Below are 21,827 nucleotides of genomic sequence, written 5' to 3'. Positions count from 1 at the left end.
ATAGTTTTTTAAATATGTAAAATTTATTTTAAAATTTTATTCTATGTTTATATTTACGATCAAAACTACGAAATTTCGAAATCCGACCTATGGCACATACTTCCCTTTGACCCAATATATGTCGCACTATTTAGATTTCGAGAGTTAATTTTTTAATTTTGATCTTGAATTCGGACACGAAATCTTTAAGTTTTTTTTTAAAATAAAATTTAAATTCTTAAAAATTTCGTAAAAAATACTATAAATTACAATAATTAATACATAATTTAAATATTTAAAAGGGGCATATGAAAAGATAGTGATTAACAAAAAAATTCATTCGACTCTCATATTAAAAAGGTGCCTCATGAATTAAGACGCGAAATATATTTTTATATATAACCAAAACACACACTCATATTCACACATCCACATCTATCTTTCTTTCTTTCTTCTTTTTTTTTCTCTCTCTCTGAAAAAGTTCAGTACTTTTATTAGCTCTCATCACTTCAAAGATGGTTATTTTCTGCTGATGGCTGCATCAAATGATTTGAAAAGCTGAGTCAAACCAGAAGAAGAAAAAAAAAAGGTTATAATAATCAAATATTATTCCCAGGTAAGGTACTACTTCACTCATTAACAAAGTAAAGACATTGATTGTTTGAAGAAAATGGATCTTCTCTTTTTTTTTTTTTTTTTTTTTTTCTCTTTTACCTCTTTTGTTAATTGGATAACCAGAAGAGGAAAGATGTGCATCTTTTTTCACATCTTTCTTCCTATGCTTTTCTACGTCTCACTCAGTGGCGAATTCAGAATTTAAAATTTGTGTTTTGAATTCTAATCTTATTGAGTTACTGAGTTGTAAATTCATAATTTATACATATTAAATGAATTTTTAAGATAAATACGAGGGTCAGACCAAAATTACTAAGTTTTGTAGAACCCATACTTTCTACTCTACCTCCGAATATGGTCAGGGGTGGAGCTAGAATATGTGTTATAGGTATGGCCGATCACAGTAATTTTGGTCCAAATTCCATATTTGTCTAAAAAAATCATTTAATATGATAAATTATGAATTTTTAGCTATATAAAGTTAAAGTTCCAGATTCAGGCTTTGCCTCTTACTGTCACTCTCTCGATCTTCAATTTGTTTTATTTTGTGTTTTCCTTTCTCTTCACCTTATCAAGAGAAGAAGAAAAAGAAAAAGAAAGGATTATAAAAGAGAGTAGTAATTGATTTGAGCATGTAAGGGAAATAAGAAAGTGAAGTGACCGAAAAAAGTATTACTACTGATCCAAATATCTATAGATACATTAGATTTCCTCAAAAGAGAGCATAAGTGTACGACTCTTTTTCTTTTCCTTCTTGATCTTTTCCTTTTGTACTAGCAGAAAATCGCTAATTTCCGATGGAATTAATCAAAAATTGGCTTGTCGGTAACATTTTTGACAGCTTCTACCAGGACTCCCTTACCGACGAACCAAATTTCGATTGAAATAAGCGATTTTCTAGTGCTATCTTTTTGTTTTTTCCCTTTTACTCTCTCTCGTGTAATTTCTTTCATCCATAACTGCATGTTTACAAAACACACACATAGTTATGTGTCTTTCTCTCTCTACTATCTTTTATGATTTTCTGTGTCACTGTAACTAAAATATCTTCATTTCTTCCAGTTGTCAGATGATAAATAGAGCATGTGCACAAACCTTATTCTTAAATCTTTTGATCAACAATAGGAAAGAAGAGTTAAAAGAAAACTAAATGCATTTATATTGAGTTATTGGACTTTTTCTTTAATAGAAAATAAAAAGGGAGTTTGAGGTTAACAGTATTAATGGCTATTTCTTTTTTCACATAAATGATTGGTTATATTGGCATACTAATAAGAAGACTTCTACTGCTACACTTGAGAGTACCACTCAATAAAAGTTCCATTTTTTTTTTTTTTTTTACCACTTTGTGCCTTTGAGAGTTTGAGTGTACAAAGTGAATGGGTTGAATCTTTTGGGCCTCTGCTAGCTAGCTTCTTGTCTCCAACAACAACAGGTATACATCATAATTACCATAAAACAACCACTTTTACATAGGGATCTTACCATTTTTAGCTCAGTCGGATGAAAAAAAATTCACCCGTCTAGCCGTAATTAGGGGTAAAGCTAAAGCTGCCTAAAAGATTTTCATCCCTCTATCCTAATCAGTGGTGTAGCTGTAGGAGCAAATTTAAAAAGGTTCCTCTAGTCTTCTTTGCCGGAAAATCATACTATATATATATATATATATATATATATATATATATATATATATATAAGGTCAATTATTTTCTAATGTATATACAGTAGATTATGAACCGCTTGATAAAAATACTGCCTCTGTCACTCTGCCTTAGTAGTTTGTAGACGTCGGCAGTATATACTCCATGTATATAGTAATTATATATTGATTATACACTGTATACTGGTTAAAGTTTAGAAAAAATAAAGATTAGTAAGTACTACTATTACTTTTTGTTGTGGGTTTTGTTGTGTTGTTGTGTAGTGTAAAACTTCCTTATATATGTAAATGTTTTGCCTATTTTATTTGGACAATGATATGAGGACTTACTTGACTTGACTTGATTTGATTTTTCAGCAAGATTAGTTATATTGTGGAGAAAAAAAAAGGGAAGAAATATGGCAGCTTACTTTCATGGAAATTCATCAGAAATACAAGGAGGAAATGATGGTTTACAAACTCTAATACTTATGAATCCTAACTATGTTGGATTTTCTGACACACAACAACATCATCATCAGACACAACATCCAACACCAAATGGAAGCAACAACCTCGTTTTCTTCAACTCCAATACTCCTGGAAATTCCATAAACTTACCTCACGCGCCACCACCACCGCCACCACCTTCTTCGCAACAACAACAATTCATCGGTATACCTCTCGCCACCACCGCCTTCGCCGCCCCTTCTTCTTCTTCTCAAGATGGTAATAATAATAACAACGATTCAATTAACGCGCTTCACGGCTTCCTAGCTCGGTCGTCCCAGTATGGTTTTTACAACCCGTCTAATGACATCACGGCGGCGCGTGAGGTTACACGCGCTCATCAACAAGGTCTTTCACTTAGTTTATCATCACAACAACCAGGGTTTGGGAACTTCACGGCGGCGCGTGAGATTGTTTCACCTACCGCCGCCACTGGGGGATCAACGTCATCCGCTTCCGGGGTGCAACAACAGAATACTCTGCCTTTGAGTTCTAAGTATTTGAAGGCAGCACAAGAACTTCTTGATGAAGTTGTTAATGTTGGCAAGTCAATGAAACTTACTAGTACTAGTACCAGTGATGTTGTTAATAATGATGGCAAGAAATCCAAGAACATGGCAACAACAACAATAACTGATGTGGATGGACAATTAGATGGAGTAGGAGAGAGTAGCAGTAAACATGAAGGTGCTGCAGAGTTAAGTACAGCAGAGAGGCAAGAAATTCAGATGAAGAAAGCAAAACTTGTAAACATGCTTGATGAGGTAATTAATAGCTATACTCCTATTTATTTTTTTATTTTTTTGTTACTTTAACTTAAATCAGTTTGGAGATGATACTCCGTATCCTTGAGCACAAATTCCCAGAGCAGCTAATCTTCTTCATTTTTGTGTCTTTCGTTTGCCAAAACGTCATTATATTGGTTGTCTCCATCCAGATATGTGTAATGGTGGCCTTGTCGGTTATGTTGCTCGGATTCTCCAAAGATGTTGCCGCACTTGTGACAGATTCTCCAAAAAAAGTACACTACTATTTCTAGTGTATTTTTGGAGGATCTGATACACACCCGTCGGCATTTTTGAAGAGTCGAGCAACATAACTTGTTGGCTTCCAACAAATATTTAGAATCTTCAATAACACTCAGCGGTTGACACTGTATATCCGCCTCATTAATAAGCTTGATTGGCAGTAGTCAAAACGGTGGCTTGTTGGTTTCAAACAAATATTCTGGCTATGCTCCTATTTAATTGTAATAGTTTTTGGCCTTCAAAGATAAAGAAGAGTATGGTCTCTATCAAAAAAGTTGCATCAGATCTTTACTGAAAATAATAATCTAGTACCAATAAATAATACTAAGAGCAAAAGTACTTGTCAAATCATAAAGACCAGAACTTCAGAAGTGTTACTTTCATCAGGATACTGTCTGACACAATCCTGTAAACTAAAATTAAAGAATCTCTTTTTGCTTTTATATTTTTTTTTCTCTTAAAACCCTTTGATTTAAAGCTAAAGTCTTGGTTCAATTTTGGGATTTTTGTATAGGTGGAGCAGAGGTACAGACATTACCATCACCAAATGCAGACAGTGATACATTGGTTGGAGCAAGCTGCTGGCATTGGATCAGCAAAAACATACACAGCATTGGCTTTGCAGACGATTTCGAAGCAATTTAGGTGTCTGAAGGACGCGATAATTGGCCAAATACGATCTGCAAGCAAGACGTTAGGCGAAGAGGATAGTTTCGGAGGGAAAATCGAAGGTTCGAGGCTTAAATTTGTTGACAATCAGTTAAGACAACAAAGAGCTCTGCAGCAATTGGGAATGATCCAGCATAATGCTTGGAGACCTCAGAGAGGATTGCCCGAACGAGCTGTTTCTGTTCTTCGCGCTTGGCTTTTCGAACATTTCCTCCATCCGTAAGCACAAAACGACCCTTTTTTATCAGTTAGCTTAGAGGTTAGTATGTTGCTCGGACTTTCCAAAAACACTGCCGCTCCTGTGTCGGATCCTCCCAGAATGCATAGATTTTGGAGGTTCCAAAACACACTATTTTTGAAGCATTCGAGCAACATAGTTTAGCTTATAGGTTATTAAGTTTAGTACTATATTCTGATAAATTGTGGCAATTTTTTGTATAGTTATCCCAAGGATTCGGACAAAATGATGCTAGCAAAACAAACAGGGCTAACAAGGAGTCAGGTCAGTGAAAACAACATTGTCATTCGCGATTTTTAATGGCCTAATATTATTTTTTCCCCCTCCAATTCTTGGGTTTTGACAAAGTTTTGTTTGGACAATTTAGGTGTCGAATTGGTTCATCAATGCTCGAGTTCGTCTTTGGAAGCCGATGGTGGAAGAGATGTACTTGGAAGAGATCAAGGAACACGAACAGAATGGATCAGATCAAGAAAAGACTAGCAAATTAGGTGAACAGAACGAAGATTCAACAACATCAAGATCCATTGCTCCACAAGACAAAAGCCCTGGTTCAAATAGCCAGAACAAGAATTGTGTCTCTAAACAGGACAACTCTGTTTCAACAATTCCAATGTCCAATGCCACTTCCATATCACCTATTGGTATGAGCATTCGTAACCAATCCGGTTTCAATCTCATTGGATCACCAGAGATCGAAAGCATCAATATTACTCAAGGGAGTCCAAAGAAACCAAGGAGCAACGAGATGTTGCATTGGAGTCCAAAGAAACCAAGGAGCAACGAGATGTTGCATTCGCCAAACATGGATGTAAAGCCTAATGAGGAACAAATGTCGATGAAGTTTGGGGACGATAGGCAGGACAGAGACGGATTCTCCCTAATGGGAGGACCGATGAACTTCATGGGAGGATTCGGATCCTATCCCATTGGAGAAATTGCTCGGTTTAGCACCGAGCAATTCTCAGCACCGTACCCTGCCAGTGGCACAGTTTCACTCACTCTTGGCCTACCACATAATGAAAATCTCTCAATGTCATCAACACACCACAGTTTCCTTCCAATTCCCACACAAAACATCCAAATTGGTGAAGCAAATCATGAGTTTGGTAGCCTAAACACACCAACATCAGCTCACTCAACAACAAGTGTGTACGAAAACTTCAACATTCAAAACAGAAAGAGGTTCGCCGCAACCTTGTTACCAGATTTTGTCGCCTGACAAAAAAAAAACAGAAATTAGCGATGGATGACTTTTGTCGCTAAACAAGAATAGGAATTAGCGACGCACAACTTCTGTTGTTGAACAGCAAAAAACCCGCCTTTAGTATATTGTTTCTCCTCTATTTCCCTATGCGTTAGGAAAGAAGGGAATTATTATCATCATGGTAGTGTAAAGAATCAAGAAACAAGTTTTACATAGTTACATAGTCCTATACATTGGAGATGAAGAACCATTTAAGTTCTTCAAAATAGATATTCTAGGCTACTTCTAGACGATATTTATGGTTGAGGGTTTGTATATTAATTTTGTTGCTGCAGCTAGCATAGTTAATTGGGATTGTTATATTGGATGTGGAAGAAATTAGTTATTTTGGGTGGTATAAAAAAATAACACTCCATCCATTTTAGCCAAATCTTTGTTAACTCTCTTTCCCTGTTCAATCATAAATCTATTACCACTAACTCTTTCTCTTAATTTATTTTTTCCCTAGCAAAATTGAAGAATAGAAAATCGAAAAGTAACCTTATCTCATACTACTCTCTGAAGTGACATGCTAATTGTATTCATATGACGGAGGCAGTCTCTTTTTCTTTTCTCTCAAATAAAAACCTCATTCGCATCAAGCATAAGAGAATACTAGACTTTTGGTAATTTCTCCCCCGATCAAGATAAGATCCGATTGAAACGGATAATCCCATATGCATATTGTACGAAAAATTATTCTATTTATATAAGATTAAAATTATTTTTTATGTATATAATAAATGTTAAACTTTCTTAGCTTATACATATATTTACTTCTTTATAATTTGAATCCTCTCAATGATCTATCTTTCATGAGTTAAAAGTCTAATAACTACAATTTCCCTCAACAACTTTTTAGCCCAAGGCCTCAATTAGAGCCTAGAAGTCAACAAAAGCAAGTCGCCCTCAATTATTTCTTGAAACAGGTCTTTCTATCATTCTCATCATAGTTAATAGGAATTTATTTCAAATCATTTCCCTCCTAGAGATATTTTAGAAGGTCAAGATTTTGAACTAACATTTCGAGCAAAATCAGCTATAGTGTTAAGTATAATTTTCGCTATTTCTTAGGAGATTTATTTGACTTTTTGGACATCCAACTGTAGAGGATAATTACAGCCTCTTATTATTTTCTGGGGCAACTTACATAAATGACTATATTTTGAGATTTTTTTTAGGCACAGCTACACTTTAGCTAATTACATTTCATAGCTACAATAGATTGTATTCACGCGCTACAGTAGATTGTATTCAAAATTCGAATTGTATTTAAAATTCAGCTGAGTCAGATTTTACTGTAATCAAGTTCAGATTTCATTGTATTCAAGTCAGATTTCGATGTATCCAACTCAGATGTATTCAATTAAGTTGTATTCAAGTCAAATGTATTCAACTTAACTGTAATCATTTGTAGCCACTTTTACACTGTATTCACTTTATTATATTTAAAATTGATTGTATATAAAAAAAAAAATCCTTCAAAATACACCTCCAAACACTGAATTTTGCACTAAAAAAAATTAACAAATACACTCAAATACTGAATACAAGAAATAAAATTCACTGTATTCATTTATATACACTTCAAAATTCACTGTATTCATTTGTATACAAAAAGATCTCCTTCGAAATACAGGCGAAAACACTGTATACATTGTATGTATTGGTACAACAATACAGTGTACTTTTCGATCAGACCTGAAAAATACAGTGTATTTTCCGGTCAGATCTGGACCATAAAGTGTATTCAAAAATACAAAATACACTAAATTCGGCCAGACTGTTTCCGTCCAAATCTGACACCGACGCCACCAGATCTACGAAAACACTGCCGTCACCGTCATCATCACCAACAACTGCCGTTGTATCCTTCATCGTCACCTTCATCTTCGGCGATCCAACGACAATGACCGTCATCGTCACCAACAACTCCGCCACCGGGAAAGAGAGAGAGAGAGAGAGACGACGACAGGAAAGAGAAAGCTGTCGCCGCCATCGACAAAGACAACAGGAGTCGACGGTGGCGAGGAGAAGGGAACGGAGGGAGCTATGGTGTGTTGTTGTTGGTTGGTGGCCGGAGCTCGTTCGCTGGAGCTCCGGCCGCGACGAGCAGAAGCAGTCAAGATAATTTTTTTTATAAATAATTAAAATAAAGTATTCTACTTTAAATATATATATAGCTATTAATTGTATTTAACATATTACTCTTAACTATAGGATGTAATTAATCTAAACTATAGCTACTAAATATAATTTACCTACTAGTGTTTGCCACACCATGTAGATTTCCCTATTTTTTGTCAATGTAATTCTCTCCTCCTTGTTAGCGTTCATATTTTGTCAACCTTTCGGATGCATGTTTACTGTAAAAAAGGTACAATTGAATTTGTCAATAGTTTAAAGGATACTTGAATTGATTTGTTATCAATAGGAACAAATAGTAAATGACAAGTAATGAAATCAAGTAATTATAGAAGAAAAATGTAATAAAATTAGTCTGGGTTGTATGAGCTTCGGAGGGAATACTTCGATGAAGATAACTCCGGATGAACACTCAGCCTTGATGAGCACTCTGAATCCGTTACAATAAGAAGACAGAAGAATTATAATTTTCTTCTAAATATAAATATGAATTGTTAAGCTAGAATTGGATGCCCTGTTACAATGAGTTTGGCCTCCTTTTGTAGGTGGTAACAATTAGCAACAAACTGTAAATTGTGTCTCATAATGAGTAATAATAACAAATTAGTGCTAATAAATTGTAGAAACGTAACGTTTGGCTACATAATCAGTCCGGTTACGTAACACCTGATACTCATAAATGATCCATGGCAATTTCTCCGTAACCTTTGCTCCGGGATCGCATGAAATCATTTTCTTCGGGTTCTATCATCAAACATGTCATCGTTCGCTCACATCTGCCACGTGTCTACTCCACCCTATGTCACGTGTAATGTAATATTTTCGCAATATACAATGCAATAAAACTAGCAAATGTCAAACTCCGCCCGTCCCCAGTGGCGGAGCCACACTATCTTAGGGGTGTTCATCCGAACCCCCTCGGCGGAAAAAAACACTATTTTTATAAGGTTAAAATTATTTTAAAACACTATTTTTATAAGGTTAAAATTATTTTTTATGTATATATATTAGATGTTATTTTTTATGTATATATATTAAATGTTGAACCCCCTTAGGCTTCTTCGTATGTTTACTTTTTTATATTTTGAACCCCCTCAACGGAAATCTTAGCTCCGCCACGCCCGCCCCCCCCCCCACCCCGGCTGCAGGAAACGATAGTTATTTTATTTCATATTAAGATGGTGGAGACTCTAATACCATGTGAAATAGAAAAGCATTTCAATGACTTGATTAATACTATACTAGAGGTGCTCTTGATATAGGTGACTTAGGCATGCTTCGTATTGTAGGTAATCAATCCCTATATATACTTATAAGATAAGTAAATATGTTGTATTAGTACTAATTAAGTACAAATATTCTAGATAACTTATGGAATATTTTACATGATTTTCCTTATTCAAATACAGTAAGTCCAGATATGAATGAACTAGACACATGTTTACTTAATATTCTAACCCTTTATATAAAAACTATAGACACATATTTGTATTGTTTGATGTAAACAAGTCCTAAATAACATGTTCTCTTTCTTTTTCCATTTCAAACTATAGAGTCACTATTTCATGTTAATAATAATATAAATAAAAGGTCATCTCAAATCAATATTGCATACCTTACACACGGACATCTCAACTTTCAATGGACAAATAGAAGGAATAAACGCCTTAGAATAACATCAATCTGTGAATTATCTTCAAAATTTATTATCAAAGAATTTTATGGGGGGGAAACCTAACGAATATAGCCATTATTCTACGAAATAATTATTTACACCCCCTCTCCCCGAACCCAAAAAAAACCTCTAAAAGAGAAAAGAAAAAACAAATAAAATAAAAGCCTAATTTCCCGTTTGGACAGATAGTGATTGATCATCTGAAAATGAAATGAACCTAACAAAGGTAGTTACTTATAGATACAAGTTACATGGAGAATATTTTTGTCCTTACAAAAATTTTCTTTGTTTGGGCAATTGCTTGACTAGATTAGACTCTTTCAATTTCTTTTTTTTTTTTTATAAAAAGCATTTTATTTCAAAGGGACCACTAAGCATGGTTGATTGTAATGTGAGATTTAAATAAGTGTTCTTTCCCTTATGTTGCTATCAATACTTTTGGAGATAATCTTGCTTTTATGATTATTTGCACTTATTTGTTCCTTCAAATATTTGTTATCTAATTTTCTTGATTCTTGACCCAAATGGCTTTTGGAACCTTAGGGTAGGGGCGGAGCTAGAGGGGGAAGGGTCCATTTGAATCTCCTTTACCGGAGAGGCAGAAGGGATTCATCTTAAATCTCTTCGCTGAATAATCACATTGTATATATAAGGTCAAATTTCAAATTTCTTATGTGTGTGTGTATATATAAAATAGTAGATGATGAATTGGTTCTTCCTTTTAGCTAGTCATAGTTCTTTGGTTTAAAGTTATTTCCTTGTGACTTTTAGGTTAGGCGTTCGAGTCGTGTGATCTGTTCACTAATGCTTGCGTCAGTGTAGATTATCTAAATTACACTTCACTGAAGTGAGGTCTTTCCCGAACCCTGCGTGCACGCAGAATGATTTGTGCATCGAGCATTCAAGCCGTCCTTTCTATAACTCTTTGGATTAAACTAAAAGGAGCCTTCTTCCAGAAGGCCTTCGTTCATAGTTCATGTAGATTTGGGACTTGAGATGGACCATGGGTTTACGCAGGGGCAGATCTACTAAGGAGGGAGGGGATGCCATGCCACCCGCACACCTCGATCAAAACTCTGTGTATTTATGTGCATACAGAGATAATGGATAAGTACCTACAGCTATTGCACTCGGAGTACAATTGCTTGTGTGGTGCCACTGGCGAAGGGCCGAGTGTTTTGCCCATAATGCTCGAGATCAAGCCTAGGTGTACACCGCTTCTTTTTTTGTTTTTTTAAAGTTATTCTGCTTTTTATTTTAAGAAGTTTATACAGGAGATTCGTTCTCCTTTTTTGTTTTCTTCTTTTTGTAGTTTGCTGCTTCTTTTCTTTCTTTTTCTTTATTTGCTGTTGACTATGTTTTCCTTACAAGATACTACTGACATTTTAAATTTTATTAATCTTTTCTTCCAGTTTATAGTTCGTAGTGTTTTGTTTTGACTAGCTATTTGTACATCTACGATGGTTTCTAGTTCTAGCTAGTTGTCTATCCTTGAGTTAGACGATAGCTCCAAAATATGAAATTTCATCAACAATTATAAAATGATACTTTTATTTATTAAATACGATGTAGAGGTCTAGCCAAACCCCCCGCCACTTCAAGGCAGTTATATAAAAAAATAAAAAAATGTTAATATTAGTAATATTATTGAAGTTTTATGGTTTCTCCAAAATTGTCACAATGACGGAGTTTTTTTTTTTTTTTTTATTGTTTTTATAGACAGAAAGATGAAGGACCCGAACCGAAGTTCAAAATATATCAAGTCGAAGCCCAAAATATTGGGAGAATCAATTTGTCTATATATAAATCGAAAAGACAATAACCCCAATCGAAACTCAAAATAGTAAGTCAAAGCGTAAAATAGCGTGGCACCCGAAACCTCAAAATCCTGGATCCGCCTCTGGGTTTACGTATTAAAGATTTACTTCATTAATTTTATTACTAGTAGATAAAAATAAATAAGAGAGAGGAAGGGCATCAACTTAATTAATTCACAAAGCATAATTTAGAAACTAAAATCATATTTACTTACTTAGATGAAATAGAAATTAATCCAACGAGAAGGACAATAATAGTAGTACTATAGTTCTTGTCTTTTTTCCAATTGTCTTCAAAGATATTTGTAATGAATGGACAAAATTGAACACGTTTCTTACAAAAAAGATAAGAATGAGAGAAAAAGACCATCTGGAACAAAAGAATTATATCAATGACCAGTTTCATGCATGACAATTGTGGCCAAGATTGAACCAATCTCATGAAAAATAAGGCCAGGAGCTGAGAGAAACACACTTGGAACAGAAAAAAAAGAAGCCAAAATCTGTGACAAGTTCTGAACTTAGGTTAAAATATGATAAGATAAATGCTCAGTGTAATAAGGTTATACAATAAATCAACTGAAAATCAATGGTTTAACGATAAATTTACTGCTTCACGTCCTGTTCTGGTTCTAATCTCTTCGTCTAAAATTTAATTTTAATGTACAATTGAAGGAAAACAGCAGTCGTTCAAGTTTCATAGGAAAACAACTCACTCGAACGACTAGCAACAATTCTGAGCACTCGCACAAGGATAACCATCTGCCTTCTATGTTGCTCGAACTCTCCAAAGATCCTGCAAAAATACATTACTTTTGAAGATTCTGACACACACCCACTGATATTTTTGGAAAGTTAAAGCAACATAGTCTGCCTTACCAGCTCAAAGGAAGCACAACAAAGGAGAAAGTTCATTCAATTTTCTTAAAGAAAAGAAAGATGAAATAGAAGCAGCTCCTAAAAACTAACAAGCAGATTCAAATGTAACTAAGAACGTCAGTTGTCATCTCTCTAGGAGTAAGCTTTCAATATAAGAACATAAGTTGTCATCAATCATCAATTGGCATAAAGTTTCAAGGCAAAATTCCAGTTTTTCCGAGTTCTGAGTAAGATTAGATTGCTGAAAAAGATTGATATACTTCATACAAAAATAAGCATAAAAACACCGAGAGTGACAAAAATAAAGGTCACTTTACAGAACCTAGATCATGTTACGACGTCTTACCAGTTCAACTATGTTATAATTCAAAAGAATAAAAGAAAGTTTTCAGCATATAATCAGCAAACCAAAAAGTAGGATACCTAAATCCTAGAATTGGCAAAAGTTACAGAGAGAGTCATACTGCCTTAGCCATATTGTGCTCTTCACCAAGTGTTGTCAGCCTTCGCTTGGCAACCTTGGACCGATAACACCATACTTCAAATGCCTCGGTTAGGTCTGGATACCAAATCTGCTGATTTTCGAACCACTCCGTTAAAATGTCTGTCTGATCGACTGATGGCAATGTAAGTATAATAGCAACAAATGCCGACTCCAACGATTGCCAGATGTCGCTATCAACTTTTAATGTGATATCATCCTCGGTTTCCGTGACAGAATCGACTAAAGGCTTCACGGTCCGGACAAAAGGAAGCCAGAGCTTCACCATGTGAAGTCGTTTTACTGTAGGTAACACAACTACGCCATGTCCTACTGCTTCTAATACTTTTGTTGTCACCTCGAGAACCTTCAACTTCGTCTTTAGAATTTGATTTTCTGCATCTTTTTGTTGAACGATTGTTAGTACTTTCACCGACAACTCCGTCCAGCTGCAAACAAAATCTCGAATAATCTCCAGCTTCCCTAATATCTGACACGCCCATAACAAATCTGTTAAGTAAGAATGCAACGATTGCATTTTCCCCAGATCCAAAATCGATTCTTGGAGGTCACACAGTAGAGATTCTACAAGGCTTTTAAATCTATCGAACAGGTTCTTGACACATCGCATGACTTCTAGCTTTATTTCTTCATCGGCAGTCAGTAAAGGAGCATCATCGTCCTCGGTAAGCATGTATTCGAGCTGTTCTTGAGCAGTGTTTTTCAGATCATTTAAAGGTGAAGGAGGCGATGACGTGGCAAATTGAAGTGCTGCGAGAAAAATCTTCATTACTGCAGTAGGATTGACTGGTTGGAGGCGAGCAAGTACCGGTTCCGCATTAGATCCCATGCCTGGCATTTAGGGGTGACAATTTTAGCCCATGAAAACATGACGCACCAACCCATCAAAAAAATTGGGCTGATATATAGCCCAAATTGACCCATAAGAGATCTTGTCAAAATATTTTTAAAAAGACATTTTCTTTTATTTGATATGTTATATACAGCCATAATAAAGAGAAAGATGTTTCATTAGGTACTAAGAAATTATAAAAGAACAAACAAAAAAAATTACCCTCTGTGTTTCAATTTGTTTGTCTGGCTCCTTTATGGTCTGTTTCAACAATGTCACTTTATATATTTAGCAACCCTTAACCCCCAACATCCTACCTGGCATATAACACCACAAGATTCAAAGGACATTTTGGTACATTACACACATCTTTAGTTTAAGACCAAAAGATTCAAAATTCTTCTTTATTTTCTTAAACTACGTGCCAAATCAAACTAAGACAAACAAATTGAAACAGAGGGTGTAAAAGTAAGAATTGGGCGGGTAATCAAACTAAGACAAACAAATTGAAACAGAGGTAGTAAAACTTAGTAAGAATTGGGCGGGTTGGGTCCCATGACCCACTTTTTAGCCCATTTCAGCTCAAGTAACTTTTTGGCGGGTCAATAAGCCTCCCATTTATTGACTCAACCCATTTTGACCAGCTCAAATTAGTCCAACTCGCCTATTTGACACCCTTACCTGGTATAGTATTTAATATCTCCTCCTCTTCCGCCTCCTCCCACGGGACTGCTTCCAAATAATCCACACAAACTGCAATAACTCTCGGGCATCCGAGCTTGACAGCAACTCGCAAAATGCCAAGTGCATTCTTGACACCGTGGCAAATTTCCGTCATTAAGCCATCTGCAACGACATAAAGGAGTCGAAGGACATTGACATGGGAGTCCAAGTCGGGTTCTTCACAGTAAACCTCAACACAATTGCGTGAATCGAGAATCTGACATGTCGGCCAACTATCCGATAACCGATCAGCAAAATATTTGCTCTCTTCGACCAGAATATGTGAATGGCAGTAAAGCCAATCATCGCGGCCGTCCTGTGTTCTAAGTCTTACAACAACATCACTGGTTGGTCTATCTCCGATCTTGCTTGGTGTCTTCAATTCATTAGGCTGCAATGGGGAATGATATACGTTATTGCCAATAGTCAACAGACAAATCATTAAGGGGTCGTTTGGTAGGGTGTATTAGGTAGAATAATGCTGGTACTAAATTTTAATACAATGTTTGGTCGCAAATTTAAGTCCGGTACAACTAATACCAGTATTCCATAGTAAACCATGGCACTAATAATACCACTACCATTCCGATTCTAATACACCCTATTCAATACTATTTAGAAATCATGCAATGCATGTTATTTAATACAATACACCAAACAGTCAGATAAAAAGTAATGTCAGCATAACTAATCCCAACATTACTAATACACCCTATTTAGTACTATTCTTATACACCTTATCAAACGCCCCCTAAGAGAAAAAACAGGATGTAAACTTCTGTCTAAAGTTCTATCTAACAAATTTTGAGGGGAATGAACAAATCTCCAACTTCCATGGATTCTTATTGTTTTTTGACTCTTTTTAATTTTTTTATGAATTACTAAAGCAGTTCCCAGTTAAAACATAAGAAAATGTTCACACTCCAAAGGCAGACTCCTTGCACCTATTGGCATGTGCCTTGCCTGGACAAAGCTGGATTGCCTCGGCTTACGCTTTTGCCATTCAGATCAGAAGTATCTTGAAATGTTTCAAATAAAAAGTTAGTTGAGTTGTTGCACTAACGGGTTCCTTTTTGTTTCCAATTTCCATGGCTCCGATGATATGACACAAGCAGTGTTTTAAAAGGCGAGGGCATAAGGCGGGGCGTTTTACGTCTGCCTCAGTGAGGCGTAAGCCCCGAGGCACGGGGCGTAAGCCCCATGGGATTTTAATTTTTAGTATTTTATAAAATGATATAATTATAATAAATACTTTTAAATAGGTGAAATAGAGTAAAAAATTGAAGAAAATTATAAATAAGTATATATATATATATATATATATATGCTCCACCCCCAAAAAAAAACTAATTAGAACAATCTATTATACGCTACTTACAAGTACAAGTGATCTCGTTACTTTTTTGAGATAGTAGAAGACAAGATAAATAATTGAAAAAGAATATATATATATATATATATATATATATATATATATATATATATATATATATATATATACCCCACAAAAAAAACTAATTAGAACAATCTATTATACGCTACTTACAAGTACAAGTATACTTTTTTGAGATAAGAAGACAAGATAAATAATTGAAAAAGAATATATATTAGGCATTCTAGCAATAAAAAAAGGTCTTGACTTTTAAATTTAATGTTTCACATTTAAGTAATTACATGTTGACTTTTGAGAATTTGGGCTTTATATTAAGGACTTATTTAACAAATTTCGTTTTAGACTTTTAGTTCGAAGAAGTTTTCTGGGCTTACGCCCCAATACGCCCCAACAAAAAAAACTCGCCCCAAACGCCTGGGCGTACGCCCCGAATTGCTGGGCGTACGCTTTTGGAGACTTTCGCCCCGACCCATCGCCCCAGGGCATTTTTGGTACGCCCCGCACCAGGGCTCGCCCCAAAAACGCCTTTTAAAACACTGGACACAAGCACCATAATATACTCGTTTTATTATACTATGCAAAGACACTTACGGCTATCTCCATTAATGCACAAGACTAATTGGTGTAGCTTCGATGCATTGTCAGACCTACAAATAGAAAGTATATATGTCATCAGATAAGAATAGATAGTAGAACAGCTTCAATCAGATGCTATATTCAATCAGAGCCTGAGTATCCCAACCAAGTCCAAAAAAGTCCAACAGGAGAGAAATTAACCAACAAAACTGAATAAACATTAGATTGACAATAATTTTTAACTGTGAGATGCTCTGTTTGATTCCAGAAACACAAGAAGGAATCAAAAGAAAAAGTTCAAGAGCAGTCCTTATTATTAATAATCTTTTACAGCGGTGGTGTGCGGGCCAGCTTGCACGCACCTCGTCTATTACTTTTGAGTACCTACTATCTCCCACCAGCACGGGTATTGAGTAATTCTACCCACTAGGACTTAGGGAGATGGAAAGAAATCACCTAGCGTAGGATTTGAACCCGGCCTCAAAGGTTTGCACTTTAAAGTTGTGCTTATGTGATGCATGGATAACCATGAAAATGGACCTAAGACAAACCATAGATGTGATAACTATAAATATAATGTCTTGGGGATAGAAATCTATAATAGCAAACAACATCAGGCATCAAGTTATGACAAACACTTAGGGGTTATTTGGTACGGTGTATTGTTAGAATAACGCTTGTATAAAATTTTAGTACAGTGTTTGGTTGCAAATCTCACCTATGTACAACTAATACCTATATTATCTATACATCCTAGTCAGTGCTATTCTTATACATAGTAAACCATGGATTAACAATATCAGTACTATTCTTATACTTATACACCCTACTCAGTACTATTCTTGATAATGTAATGCATGCTATTTTAAAAAAACAAGTCAAACAGTCGATAAGTCGATAAGAAATAATGCTAGCATAACTAATCCCAGTATTACTAATCCCAACATAATTTGTCTTCGAACCAAACGACCACTTAGAGAAACACTCGAACAACTGGATTAAGTAGTAAAATAAGTCATACAAAATGGTGGGTAGATCAAGTCAGTTTTCAAAAAATGGTAGACTAGGCTAAAATTTTATTTATATCTACTATCTTTATCTAAATTAAATCTCCATAACTTCCCATTTTCCTAAAAGAGAGAACGATTCAGGTTTTTATAACATGAAAAACTATAGTAACTTTACTCTTTTCACCAGTCACCACAAACTTTGATCATTTTTGTATTATGAAAATATCATGAAGAGACTAATGAACCCCACATGTTCTACACTTCTTAACTTCATCTCTCAATACCGGAACAAAGTCAAATTAATGGTAGCATGATCATGAGTGTGTCATCTTACTAACCTTAAGGATGTTGGATCATCCTCTTACCTTCTACTTCGTTCTCTTTTGTCTTCAGAACTTGGATCAACTACTGAAATCTAAAACTGTAATACTCCCTAAGTCAAAAAGCTCCAAAGCAAAACTTGTTATCATTGCCAACAATTGTCCTCCAATCAGGAAGTCCAAGATAGAGTACTATGCTATGTTGGGAGTTCACCACTACAACGGAAATACTCCCTAAGTCAAAAAGCTCCAAAGCAAAACTTGTTACCATTGCCAACAATTGTCCTCCTATCAGGAAGTCCAAGCTATGCTATGTTGGGAGCTCACCACTACAACGGAAATACTCCCTAAGTCAAAAAGCTCCAAAGCAAAACTTGTTATCATTGCCAACATTTGTCCTCCTATCAGGAAGTCCGAGATAGAGTACTATGCTATGTTGGGAGTTTCACCACTACAACGGAAGTGAGTCCATGTCATTTGTTACATTCTTTTAGATATCTATATATCTTTTTATGCTCACTAAGTGTCTTTGGTGTTGCTTTGTATCTTGCTATTTTGCTGTCATATTTTTTCTTGCAGCCCTGCTTCGATCACTTCGTACATCCTACCCTCCACAGAGTCCACTTGTGGGATTACACTAGGTATGTTGTTGTTGTTGTAATACTCCCTAAGTCCCAATTTATGTGACACTCTTTCCTTTTTGGACCAGTCCCAAAAAAATGACACCTTTCTATATTTAGTAACAATTTAACTTTAAACTTCCCATTTTACCCTTAATTGGATGATTTATAACCAAACAAATATCTATTGCTTATTTTAGACCACAAGTTTCAAAAGTCTTCTTTTCATTTTAAACTCTGAGCCACCAAACACCTTCACATAAATTAGGACGGAGGGAGTATGAATTTCTAGTATTCTCGGAGGACTCAGGGCTTGGGAAGGACATGAATATACAGTAGTCAAAGTAGAAAGTCATGTGTCATTTCAAGAGTTGGCATGTGCTTTACTCATTAAGCTTACAAAAGGAATTACAGAGTCAATCAAGTTCTAACATACCTCCAGTCAATAAGTGTCTTTTTTTTCTTTTTTTTTTTGAAACTGGTAACTGTATCAATAAGTGTCTTTGACAAACAAGTTAGGACACATAAGCATGCATAGATGATCAATGAAAGACTAAGAAGTTAATCAAGGGATTGGCAAGTGAAGAATGCAATCCAGCTCCATTAAGGTAATCAAATACAACCTTTTGAAGGGCCACCTCTCCCGCACGCTCCTAGATTTGCTTGGTCATATAATGGATCTTCTTTGTATATGCTCGACTGCTAAACTACATGAAAAAACTGAATATGGCTTAGTTGAAAAGAAAGGCTTGTGAGAAAGCAGAAATTTTCCAAGCGCTCGCGTAAGAAACATATTCCAACAGCGATAAGTTACTGTTTGATATGTGCTATCCCTAGAATGGTGCTCGAGACTGAAGTTGCTATAACTAGATAAAGTAATTAAGTAAACGGCAACTCCAAGACCACAATCCATTCAGCAATTCAGCTACTAAACAAAAAAGACAATTTGCATAGTAAATAGTAATATAACCATCCATAAATTAAAGCAGTTAAACAAGAACCCCAAACATTTTCCATGTCTGGCAAAGGGGCATCAAACAACGAGTAAAATAACATACACCATCAGTGTAAACAATTTTTATTTGTTGTAACAGGTAACATATATTATTTTCAAGGTTTCAAATCTCACATTTTAAGCTTACCTATATATTGTCCTTTGGATGATCTGACAGTAACAGGTAACCCCTGTACTACATCTTATTTTGGGTCCAAATATACCCCTACCGTTATATGTTAGGTTTAAATATACCCCTCCACAGTTTCAAATCCTCATGGATTAATATTTTAATAAAATAAATATTATGTGTCATGCCACCTATATATTGTCCTTCCACCACACCTGTCCTTAGATGACAATTTGCTGTACAATGTCAATTGATCTTGCACAAAATTATTTATATGTCTCTTTTCCGATGTCTCTCATATAGTTTATAAATACTTATAACTGGGCAGCTAAAACAAAACAGAACACTTTTAAATGGATTTCATCCCATAAAAGAAATAAAGTTTCTTTGATAATTCCTTTATGTCCAAAAAATAAAATAAAATGACTAACCAACACATTCTCCCATGAACCTAACATGAAGTATTGAGACCCCTGAATTCTAAGGTCATGAACCAGCAAATGTCCATTTACTCAACTTTAACCGTGGAATATTTAGACCCAAAGATACTATATTTGGACCCTAAGTATAGCGAAGGGTATATTTGGCCCTTTATCGATAGTACAGGGGTATATTTGGCCGTTTTCCGAATTATTTATACCGATGGTGTATAAAACTTAAAACTCTAAAACAAAAAGAAACAATGGGTAAAGTTTCTTTTACCCTTTATCCAAAATTACCCACATTCTCCTTCCCCTCATGAACCAGCAAATGTCTATTGAATGTAACTTAAAAGAACTAGAATCCCGAACCCACAAGCTTCAAATCCTGGCTCCGCCTCTACGCACTATCCCTAGAACGATACTCAAGATAGACGTTCCTATAACTAGATAAAGTAAAACAACAACTCCATGATCACAATCTATTCAGCAATTCAGCTACTTAACAAAAAAGACAACTTGCATAATAATCAGTAACATAACCATCCATAAAATTGAACCCTAAACATTTCCCATGTTTGACAAAATGGGAATAACACAACGAGTTTAAGTAATATACACCACCCGTGTAAACATTTTTTACACCATCAAGTCATCTTTATTTGTAGTACCACATAACATATTCTACTTTCAGGATTTCAAATCCCACATTTTAAGTATGCTTACCTATAGATATACTTTGGATGACCTGATTTGCACTGACAATGCATAAAACTTAAACTCTAAAACAAAATGAAAAAACGGGTCAAGTTATTTTTACCCTTTATCCAAAATGACCCAAATTCTCCTTCCCCTCATGAACCCCATTTTCAAGATTATCAAGCTAGCTCCTTTCTTCACTTCCCCTTCACTCAGGCACACATAACAAAGTCTTCAAGTATATATCTGCAAAACAATAACTTAAATCAAACATCTACAAATAAAAATTCAGATAAATCTAGCTAATGTCTATTGAATGGAACAGTTTGACATCAAAAAGTACTAATCTTTAAGAGGAAAAAAAAAAAAACCTAAAGATTGCATTTTTTCAGTCAATTTTTCTTAACCAGATAAGATTATTAAAGGGTATCTATTCATACTCCATTAACATAATAATAATAACACAAAATTACACTCTTGATATGGGTTTTATCTGGTTAAGAAAATTAATTGACTGAAAAATGCAGTCTTTAGGTTTTTTTCACTTTTCATTCAATTTTTCTTAACCAGATAAAACACATATCAAGAATGTAATGAATAAGATTCTTAAAAGGGTATTTAAAAATACAAAATTATATGAACTAAGTGCAGAGATTCTTGATTTTTGTGTAAAGAACATACCTTTAATATTCATTATGAGTTGCCCTATTTTTTTTTTATTTTATCAAGTAGATTTAGAGTTGTTGTTCTTCAAATTGTTGAAGCAAAGAGTTGATACAATTTAGGGGATTTGGGCATTTGATTCTTGGAACTGTTTAAAATAGTAGAAAATTGGAAATATAAAGTAGTTGAGTTTAACTTTTTGTAAGGGAAACTTGAGGAAGGTAATTCTTGAAAATGTTTAAAAGGGGAATATAATGTAGCTAACCTATGATGATGGTTGATTTTTTTTATTTTTTTGGGCACAAGTTGGGTGTTTTTTTTAAAAAAAAAAAAATATTCTATCTTTTAGTACACACTACTAGTAAAACAGAGCTACAGCTAGAAGTTAGAGATGGATCAATTTTCTTTGTGGTTCGATAATAAGCTAGCTTTTGGCCATAGATTCCCAAAAAAAAATTGAAATACTTGATTTTGGGTGAAGTTTTTTAAGTTTTAAAAATATGTTT

General features: G+C 34.9%; 2 protein-coding genes across 13 annotated transcripts; one reads left to right on the top strand and one right to left on the bottom strand.

Annotated features, from left to right (window-relative positions):
* The first annotated feature begins 398 nt into the window (after positions 1-398).
* LOC132032810 (BEL1-like homeodomain protein 1) lies at positions 399-6,315 on the top strand. 3 transcript variants are annotated; one of them, XM_059422558.1, is made up of 5 exons: positions 399-595; positions 2,612-3,507; positions 4,286-4,659; positions 4,882-4,942; positions 5,046-6,315. In XM_059422558.1, the coding sequence occupies exons 2-5, from the start codon at positions 2,653-2,655 to the stop codon at positions 5,898-5,900; spliced, it is 2,145 nt and encodes a 714-aa protein (XP_059278541.1). In that variant the 5' UTR covers positions 399-595; positions 2,612-2,652; the 3' UTR covers positions 5,901-6,315. The 3 variants fall into 3 exon arrangements, with proteins under 3 accessions (XP_059278541.1, XP_059278542.1, XP_059278543.1); XM_059422559.1 differs by having other exon boundaries at positions 399-600; XM_059422560.1 differs by lacking the exon at positions 399-595 and adding an exon at positions 1,694-2,029.
* Positions 6,316-12,065: 5,750 nt separating this feature from the next.
* Positions 12,066-21,552, bottom strand: LOC132032808 (BTB/POZ domain-containing protein At3g05675). Of its 10 annotated transcripts, none has more exons than XM_059422548.1 (8): positions 21,340-21,552; positions 20,780-20,904; positions 20,243-20,405; positions 19,040-19,123; positions 16,482-16,537; positions 14,456-14,888; positions 12,905-13,773; positions 12,066-12,357 (listed from the first exon to the last, which is right to left on the bottom strand). In XM_059422548.1, the coding sequence occupies exons 5-8, from the start codon at positions 16,491-16,493 to the stop codon at positions 12,331-12,333; spliced, it is 1,341 nt and encodes a 446-aa protein (XP_059278531.1). In that variant the 5' UTR covers positions 16,494-16,537; positions 19,040-19,123; positions 20,243-20,405; positions 20,780-20,904; positions 21,340-21,552; the 3' UTR covers positions 12,066-12,330. The 10 variants fall into 10 exon arrangements, with proteins under 10 accessions (XP_059278531.1, XP_059278534.1, XP_059278538.1 ...); XM_059422551.1 differs by having other exon boundaries at positions 19,040-19,118; XM_059422555.1 differs by lacking the exon at positions 19,040-19,123.
* Positions 21,553-21,827: the final 275 nt, after the last annotated feature.

The sequence above is a fragment of the Lycium ferocissimum genome, chromosome 10, assembly GCF_029784015.1.
Source record: "Lycium ferocissimum isolate CSIRO_LF1 chromosome 10, AGI_CSIRO_Lferr_CH_V1, whole genome shotgun sequence".
Taxonomy (NCBI): Eukaryota; Viridiplantae; Streptophyta; class Magnoliopsida; order Solanales; family Solanaceae; genus Lycium; species Lycium ferocissimum.
The sequence above is the reverse complement of the archived record's forward strand: the minus strand, read 5'-3'. Positions and strand labels throughout refer to the sequence as shown.

What these genes read in the sequence shown, in the direction of transcription:
- LOC132032810 (XM_059422558.1), top strand. Translation starts at nt 2,653, where the DNA reads ATGGCAGCTTACTTTCATGGAAATTCATCAGAAATACAAGGAGGAAAT. An exon ending in TTGTAAACATGCTTGATGAG is followed by an intron (nt 3,508 to 4,285) that starts GTAATTAATAGC and finishes ATTTTTGTATAG; the next exon opens with GTGGAGCAGAGGTACAGACA. An exon ending in CAGGGCTAACAAGGAGTCAG is followed by an intron (nt 4,943 to 5,045) that starts GTCAGTGAAAAC and finishes TGGACAATTTAG; the next exon opens with GTGTCGAATTGGTTCATCAA.
- LOC132032808 (XM_059422548.1), bottom strand. An exon ending in GATATTAAATACTATACCAG is followed by an intron (nt 13,774 to 14,455) that starts GTAAGGGTGTCA and finishes CCTAAATGCCAG; the next exon opens with GCATGGGATCTAATGCGGAA. An exon ending in AGCACAATATGGCTAAGGCA is followed by an intron (nt 12,358 to 12,904) that starts GTATGACTCTCT and finishes GTATTTTTGCAG; the next exon opens with GATCTTTGGAGAGTTCGAGC.